Source organism: Neopelma chrysocephalum, unplaced genomic scaffold (assembly GCF_003984885.1).
Source record: "Neopelma chrysocephalum unplaced genomic scaffold, ASM398488v2 Primary Assembly neopelma1_377, whole genome shotgun sequence".
NCBI lineage: Eukaryota > Metazoa > Chordata > Aves > Passeriformes > Pipridae > Neopelma > Neopelma chrysocephalum.
The window spans coordinates 297,984-306,944 of NW_020898041.1; the positions used below are offsets into that span (position 1 = coordinate 297,984).

Consider the following 8,961-nt stretch of genomic DNA (forward strand, 5'->3'; position numbering starts at 1 on the left):
TGCAAGACAAAGAAAGCAAAAAAGAAAGAGAGGAAAAAGAGAACCAGGGGAGCCCAATCCACTTCCTTTCCTAGTTAACGTGGTGCAACCTTCTATGTAAACTAGATTTTTTGTGCTGTTTTGTTCCACATGCACAGCCAGCCCTTTTGGCCCTCCTCCTGCAAGTTAGCTAGGGATGGGACAGCATGAATCTCAAGGTGGAGCAGGGAGTTGGCTCAGAACATGCTGCCCCTGCTCTGCAGGACCCTCTCCTCCAGTTACCTTTCCTGTCGTAACAGAATGTTTGAGACAAAACATGCTTAGGCCCGGTCCTCCACAGGCCAATAAGGGGGTTTAATTCTGGCTTTGGCTTTTCTGCCTGTTCATTCCAGTCGAGTGTCAGTTTTGTTCATTTCAGATGCTGTGCTGCTCCCTCATCCAGGCTGACAGTCTGGCCTCATCATACTGTGTTTGTCCGACGTGCATCTCCACGATGCTCAAACCTCCTCACTGATTGATGAGAGTTTGTGATCTCCACAACCTGGCTCCAGATATCATAGCCTCGCCATGAGGATCTCTGTATTGGCAGGGTTTGCACCCAAGTAGCACTGGGTGCAGGTGTCCGCTGGCAGATCCAGTTGGAGAGCCCTGGAGCTGTGTTATCCCTGGGAGCATGGTTACAGCCTAAAGAACTAGTTCTCTTCCTCCTCCTCCTTGTTGAGTTATCATAGTCAGTGCTGTTCATGAACCAGCTGCAGAGATCATTGCCCCACTGAGGGGATCTGCTCCGGGCCCTCTCCCTGGCACTGTTCCTCTGGCTGTGTGTCACCTTAATCCTACCAGGCACAGCTTGTGGTCCTGCAGAACCTGCCTGCTCACTGCTGCCCCCCGTCTGACTGAGGATGGAATGGACATATGATGGTGCTGGTGAGGAAGCCACCATTTCTCCCATTTTCAAATTGGAGCACCTGGAGGAAAAAAGAGTGATCTCTGTTTAGGGCATTCCTTGTAGACTCCTCTGGGATTTAGTTATTTTCTTGGAGCAACAGAGGGAAGAATTCGCCAAGGTCACCAATGGGAATTTAACTGGGGTCTTCCCACCAGGTCTGCCCCTGTCAGAGCAACTCCTTGTCTTTATACCTGCTGTGGCCTCCATTTCACAGAATCCTAGAATCCTAGAATTTAGTTGGAAGGAACATTAAAGATCAGCTAGTTTCAACATGGGCAAGGGCACCTTTCACTGCCATGGGCAAGAATACCTTCCACTAGCCCAGATTGCTCCAAGCTCTGTCCAACCTGGCCTTGAACACTTCCAGGGATGGGGCAGCCACAGCTTCTCTGGGCAAACTGTGCCAGACCCTCATCACCCTCACAGGGAAAAATTTCTTCCTAGTATCTAATCTAAATCTTCCCTCTTTGCTTTAAAATCATTACCCCTCATCCCATTACTAGTCTCCTTGATAAAGAGTCTCTACTCATCTTTCCTAGAGGCCCCCTTTAAGTGTTCTTCTCTACATGAGCCAGCTTCAGAGAGCAGACAAGTGGCAGAATACACAGGGCAGCACCCTAAAGCCTGAAGGTGAGGCAAGGGAAGAGAAGGACTGGTGTGGGATAGTTCAAAATTCACAGCACTGAAGAATGCAAGGAGGAGTTCTCTCCTGTTACAGAAGCACCCAGGAGGATGAGAAGACAAACAGCAAAGCCAGGAAAAGGAAACATATTCTGAACTCATGTGACACTGGTTATTACCTGGCATAGAACAGCAAATATGCTTGCTGCCCCAGAACTGTGTGGGTATCACAACTATCCACAGACTCATCGTCCATCTTGTACCACAGTCCATTGCTGGCCTGCAAAGAAAGGCATGCATCTGGAGAGGAACTCCAGAGTTTTTCCACAACACCACAGGCAGAAAACCGCAGAACCAAGAGTACACTAAAACAAATCCAATCCAGTCCCAAAGGAGACCTTCTCCCCCAAAACCCCGGCTGCCAGTAACACTGCTTGGAAAGTTTGTCTTCCCCAGCACACATTTTTCCTTGTCAGGAGGAATGTCTTTACCTTTGTGTAGCAGAAAAAGTGTCCTTCAAGACAGGTGTCACCACTGTGCACTACGATGGCATATAAGGAGCAGAGGAGGGGTTTTCCAGCTGTGTCAGACATGTATGGCCGAAGATCCAAGTATTCAGGATAGTCCACAAACTACAGAGAGACCAAGAGGGCTCAGAAATGATCCTGAGCTACCACATGAAATAGCCTTCAATATGTAATGATTTAGGTGGCAGGAAACTGTTCTCAGCCAAAACATCTCTGTCAGAGCAGAGTCCAGGCTGGTCTTCCCACAGGAATTGTCTCCCCAGAAGGGAACACAAAAGACTCAACAGGAGCGGCTTGTGACAGAGTGTACTGCTTTGGGGAATCTTCTGCTCCAGGAAGAGAAAGTTGGACTCCAGCTGTGTACACACCTTGCTGATCTTCTTGCCAGTCCATTGGTCAGCCCTTTCCAGACATAACGTGAGGACTCTGGGTGCTTGATGGATTGTGACCCTCTTGGAGGCAGCAACCTTCTTCTTACACCTTGAAACCAAGCACAGAGCCGAGTGCTGAAATGCACCTGATCTTCCCCCAAGAAGGCCAGACAACCTTTCCTGTCTCACTCATCCTTACGCTATTTTAAGGCTATTCCGAGCCACATTAAAAAAGCTGTATCTCACTGTTGTGCATTAAACCTCCATGAGAAGATGACTTCTGTTCGATGACATTCAGCCTCCCCTCATGCAGGATCTGGTGTTATTATGTCATTAGGAATCATCTTACTTGCTACATTTGAAGCATTCTTTCAGATCCAGCTCCTTGGGTGTCACACAGTCCTCCAGAACTGTGGTGAGAGATGAGGCTGCCTGGAAGAGTGAGAAAGGAACCACTGAGCTTTGGGAAATGCTCTCACTCAAACACTTCCCAGGAGCTGACAAGAAGACCCAGGCAGCTGACTCTGAGGATACCCATTGTAAACCTGCAGGCATTGTCTGGAAGGAGGCAAAGAAAGAGGGTGTGATGCTGAATATTTCCCTCATGTTCCAGGGGCTCCCAGAGCCATCAAGAGCTCCGTCTCTGTGCCACCACTCAGTTCAGCTACTGATGTTGTGCAGGGGCATCGGTAGTGAAAACAATCCAACCCCATCAGCCTGGGAGCCAGAAGGGTGTTGAGAGAGGGCAAAGGGAAGGAGGAGGAAAGTATGTCAAGGGTGCAGAGGGGATAATGCTGCTTGTCCAGCCTAAAGCCAGCACCATGGGGACACCAGTGTCATGGCCTCTGCAGGAACACATGCATTCCCCTTCCCACTCACCACCAAGCTCCCTTGTGCTTGCAGTGCAGGTTTTTAAGACAAATACTTTGATTCTGTAAAGCTACAGGGGCCTTGGGGCATCTTGAAGCACAATTGCGAACCCTCTTACTCTGATATCCAAAGAGACATCCAGGAAGGCCTTGTAGGAATCAGTAACTGCTTGGCAGCTCAAGCATGTGACTGGAAAGAAAATCAAAATGCTGGGTTAGTTGACTGTGCCAGTGTATGCTTAGATTACCTACTATGCCAATCCTAGGACCAGCTATTTGTCACAGGCAGACAGAAGGGCACAGACAATGTGAAAGGAATAGTTGCGGAAACATACCTCTGGATCTCATAAAGCCCCCAAATATTTGATGGACGATGGTAGTTTCTTGTGAAGAGATATCCGAGCTGGAAATAAAAATAAATGGCAAGGAAGAGAGTTACCTCCTCCAAGAGTCCAAGTTGAAGGCCCTGGACATCAGTTTTCCTTGATGGAGCACATCAAGGAGTCCAACAGGTTCAGGAGCATTGAAAAGGTAATTTGCTTGTGCTTACTCGCTGCTGCTACTCAGACAAGCTCTCTGCATGGCATTGAGAGCACAGCGTAAGAACTCGTAGGCGTTTTCCTGCCTGCCATACTCAAATTCTTCTCCTATGACTAAGAAAGAAGAAGTTAGTAGCTCTCCCCTAAAGGGATCAAAAAGAAGAAAACCTGTTGAAGCACCTGAAACAACTTACATTTGAGGTCTTTGAGGACACCCCCAGGCAGGATGGCACTGGCTGAGGAATGCAGGACCTTCCTAATGTGCACTTCCATGATGCACATCATGCAGAAGCCTTGCTGTTGACCTGAAGAGGTAAAGAGAGGGGGAAGGACGGAGGGAGGGAGAGAGGGAGGGAAGCTTCTCAGGTTAGGAAAACATCCCCAATGATGGGAAACCTGCTGGAGATCTTGAAGTTCTAAGAACAGTCTCCTCTACTCCCAAGCTGCCAAAGTCCTGACAAGCCCAGGACATTTTAGTGCTTCAGAGGGATTTAATGCTTCAGCAGAGTTTTCTGTGCAATAAGTCAAGGGGGTTTAACTTGCAGAGATAGAGACCCAGGGCTAGAAAGAGTTGTTTTTCTGAGGATGAACGCAACTTGATAGGACAAGCAGCTTCTTGGGGCTGACAAAGTTCTCCTAAAGTTCTCTGCTGTTCTCCTAAACCTGATTCCAGGTTCTGGCAATCCTTGGGATTTGCCCAAGATATTTGCAAGAAGATATTCCTAAAAGTACTCACATGACTGGCTGTGCTCATGAGAGAGCAGGTAGTTGGCCAGAGGGGGTGTGTATGTCAGGCACTGCAGGATGACATTGATGTAGCAAGTATTGCCCAGGTTGAGGAGTCCCGCGCCAGGTCTCTGTCTTTGGTGCCAGTCCATGCATATCTTCTCTGGGGGAAAGAGGATCCTTTGTGGCAGAGCCATTCCCTTGGCAATGACTGCGGGGAAATGACATTTGAAAAGAGATGAGACAATATTGTTGCTCGAAAGCATATTCAAATATTGAGTTCTCTACAGGAGCACCGACGACAACAGCTCTAATTGCCAAGCCAGAAACATTGGGTGAAGCCTGTTGACATCTACTGGTAGGGAAACAGTTTTGGAAAACAGTCAGTTTCTCTGTGTACTCTGCCAACAGTCCAACAAACTCACTTTGATTTCTGGGCCTCAGGCTACCTTCCTTTCCCTCTAGAGCCTTGAATTTTCAGGTCAAGGCTCAGAAGAGTTGTTCCCCATTGCAGCCATCACCCCTCTCAGGAATAGAGGGGAAAGTTTTGGATGACAGAGTTCCAGAAAAATCTCCTTCAGAAATATCAGATCAGCACCAATCCAATCACCTGAAGGGAAAGGAAATGATTGTAGCTCAATAAAATTATTTAGAAACCCCAAACGTGACCCATAAAGCACCTTGAGCTGTCAAAAACGTTTTGGTGGGGCTTGTAGCTGCTGCCAACGATGAAAAATGCTTGGAAAAAGGCAGGCACACAGGCATCAGTGGAAGCAGCTGAGATGTCCCGAAGGCCAGCTCAGCCCAACTAGCTTTTGGTGGCCCACTCCTCAGGATACTAAGCATTGGGCAGGTGAGGTCACAATCACTGGACTGATGCTGCATCTCTGTGCATTTGTGACATGAGGCCACATGGGCACATGTCCCTTTGAGGCCACAGAACCCCATGGCTGTCACAATCCAGGCACCTCTTGCAGCTGGAAGTCACTGGACCTCCCCAGGCACTGCTGGTGAAGGGCTATTCATCAGCCAGCAAAGCTCCTGCTTCTTTCAGGAGCTGCAGCAGCCAGATGAGTCAAAGGCTGCTGAGGGCTGTAAGTGAGCCTGGTCACAGCTTTGGCTGGCACACTCGGAGTGCTAGAAGTTTCATTTCCACTCCTTCCAGCTTCTTCCAGGCTTTTAAGTCCCCAAAGATCCCTTTTTAGGGGGCAAAGCCTTAGTTGGGGGCAAGGAAGCATTCTTTGAGGGCACAAAACCTAACTTCAAGGTTCAGGCCCTCATTTTTATTTCCAAAGATCCATTTTTGGGGCCCACAGACCCAGCTTGAAGACCCAAAGCCCCTTTCAGAGGGTCCAAAGCCCTCTTTTACAGCTCAAAGCTTTCACTGGAGTGCCCAAAGTCCTTTCATCAAGTACCAAAGCTTTATTTCTCAGCACCAGTTCACTTTGCAAATTTCACAGGGTCATTTGTAGCATTTCACCTGTTAACTTTTTTTCATGACTAAAGCTTCTGTCTTTTATTAAACACCTCCAGGGGCAGTGACTCCACCACCTTCCTGGGCAGTCCATTCCATTGTTTAATTACCCTTTATGTGAAGAAATTCCTCCTTATGTCTAACTTAAATCTCCCTTGGCACAGCTTGAGACTATGTCCTCTCGTCCTGTCACTTGTTACCTGGGAGAAGAGGCAAATCCTCACCAGGCTACAATGTCCTTTCAGGTAGTTGTAGGGAGTGATAAGGTCACCCCTAAGCCTCCTCTTCTCCAGGCTAAACAACCCCAGCTCCATCAGACACTCCTCATAGGACTTACCTTCTAGACCCTTCCCCAGCTCCATTCTCTTCTTTAGACATGCTCCAGAACTTCTATGTCCTTCTTGCAGTTAGGGGCCCAGAACTGGACACGGGGACACAGCACTTGAGGTGCCTCACCAGTGCACAGCATAGGGGGACAATCACTCCCCTGGTCCGCCTGGCCACACCATTGCTGGTACAAGCAAGGTGCCCACCTGGGTACACCTGGGCTCATGTTCAGCTGCTGTCAAACCAGCACCCCAGGCCTTTTCTGCTGGTCCACTTTCCAGCCACTCTTTCCCCAGTCTGTAGCACTGCATGGGGTTGTTGTGACCCAAGGGCAGGACCCAGCGCTTGGCCTTGAACCTCATGCTGTTGACCTTGACCCATCTATCCAGCCTGTCCAGATCTCTCTGCAGAGCCTTCCTGCCCTCCAGCAGATCAACACTCTCACCCAGCTTGGTGTCATCTGTGAACTTACTGAGGATACACCTGATGCCCTCATTCAGATCATCAGTGAAGATATTAAACAGGACTGGGCCCAACACTGATCCCTGGGGATACCACTAGTGACCGGCCGCCAACTGGATGCAGCACCGTTCACCACCACTCTCTGGGCCTGGCCATCAGCCAGTTCTTAACCCAGCAGAGAGTGCACCTGTCCAAGCCGTGGGCTACAACTTTTCCAGGAGTGTGCCATGGGAGACAGCATCAAAGGTTTTGCTGAAGTCCAGGGAGACACATCCACAGCCTTTCCCTCCTCCACTAAGTGGAGGTCACCTGGTCATAAAAGGAGATCAGGTTGGTCAGGCAGGACCTGCCTTTCTTAAACCCATGCTGACTGAGCCTAATTGCTTGGTTGTCCTGTGTGTGCTGTGTGATCACACTCAAGATGACCTGCTTCATAACCTTGCTGGGCACTGAGGTCAGGCTGGGGCAGAGGGACCTCTCAGCAAGTTGGCAGATGACACCAAACCGTGATGAGTGGTGCTTATGCCAGGGGGTCTTGCTGTGATCGCAAGGGACCTGGGCTTACAGAGACCTCCTGCAGTTCAGCATTGAGATGTTCCCCAAATGACCACCAGAGACCCTCAGAAGACCCCTACTTATATCCAAATAAATCCATGGAAGTATTTAGCATAAAGGTATGTATTCCAGAAATGTAACGAGTATGTAATGAATATGTATTAGTTTCATGAACATAACCTGGTTTGTTAGACTGCTGAGTGCACATCTTGGGTGGAGAGATCCCCCATACATTCAGAACTGCAATAATGTCAGCTTCTAACCTAACAAACTGGTTAGAGTTTATTTCCTGGTTTTTGGTGACAGTTTTTGGCACTTCAGATGGGACTAAGCATCTGCAGCTTGGTGGACCAGTTGACAGTCCAGCCCGCAACAAAGTATTTTCAGGGAGATCATCTGATTCCCTAGTCTGATGAGTACACAGCACCTTCCTTTCTTGGAAGAAGAATATGGCATTTCTTAAGGTATTTTGTTTTATGGTATTCTATCTGCACATAAGTCATACTGATAGAAAGGACACAGTGTGAGGCTGAGAGATTTATGTAACTGGTTGATGGTTTGGATAAGGTTGTGTGCTACTATGGGGATGCCCCGGAGTGCAGTTTCAGTTTTGGGAGCAGGTTTTAAAAGGTTTTAAAATATTTTAAGGTGTTAAATGTGGGAGTGGGGCAATCTTCACAATTCTTGGGAGAAGAAATTCTGAAAAGCTTCCTTTGGTTTGTGTCCAAGGTTTGTGGAAAAGGCTTGGGGGCAACCCCTTGATGTGAAAACAATTTGTTGAATATTGTAATCATTGGCGGACAACATATAAGCTTGATGATTGGGAAAAGTGGCCTCTTCATGGGACTGTAAATTATAATACCATTTTGCAACTGATGCTGTTTTGTAGACAGGAAGGAAAATGGAATGAAGTGCCAAATGTTGATTTATTTTTTATTTATGGAACAATCCTGATTTGCAGAAAGAATTTATGCATGCATAAAGATCTGATGGTGTGAGCATTAGAAAAGGAGGATAAGAAACCACTCAGATGTTATTCTGCCTGTAGTATAAGTAAACATTGTATTAAATACAGACAGACAGGCAAAGAGGAGGATGTGGATTTATTAATGTAAGAGGAAACTGAATTGGTGTATTAGGGAGGGTTCGAAACATACTGAATCTAAAACCATGACACCGTTGCAAGCTCAACAAAACTGATATTTATTACCAAGAGATGGCCAACAAAACGAACAAACCCAAAAGGGAGGAAGGGGAGAAATAAGCCCCCAGCACGACCTCCCCAGTTACCCAGCTGTTGCCCATAAAGTAACCTTACTGACCTAGCATGCCTATAATTACCCATAGCAGAAGCTGCATCCTTGGAGAGTCAGTAAGTTCACAAACTGGCCGGCATCCCCGCCGAAAGGCAATGTTGTCCGAGGTGTGAAGCTAGCTCTTCTCCAAGAAAGAACTATCTGCTTTTTATAAAATTAATTGAGTGACCACAGCCTCCCAGGTGTGGCCCGCACCGCCCAGCCAGAGACCCTCAGTTCCACCCCTTGGTTATACAAGTGCATTTC

General features: G+C 47.8%; 1 protein-coding gene across 1 annotated transcript; it reads right to left on the reverse strand.

Annotated features, from left to right (window-relative positions):
• Positions 1-5,444, reverse strand: LOC113979044 (ubiquitin carboxyl-terminal hydrolase 42-like). Its single transcript, XM_027706484.1, has 11 exons — positions 5,262-5,444; positions 4,592-4,792; positions 4,050-4,160; positions 3,867-3,969; positions 3,652-3,719; positions 3,436-3,506; positions 2,797-2,879; positions 2,445-2,556; positions 2,041-2,181; positions 1,729-1,829; positions 1-947 (listed from the first exon to the last, which is right to left on the reverse strand). Exons 1-11 carry the CDS (start codon positions 5,425-5,427, stop codon positions 440-442), a joined length of 1,665 nt encoding a protein of 554 aa, XP_027562285.1. The 5' UTR covers positions 5,428-5,444; the 3' UTR covers positions 1-439.
• Between the last annotated feature and the right edge of the window lie 3,517 nt (positions 5,445-8,961).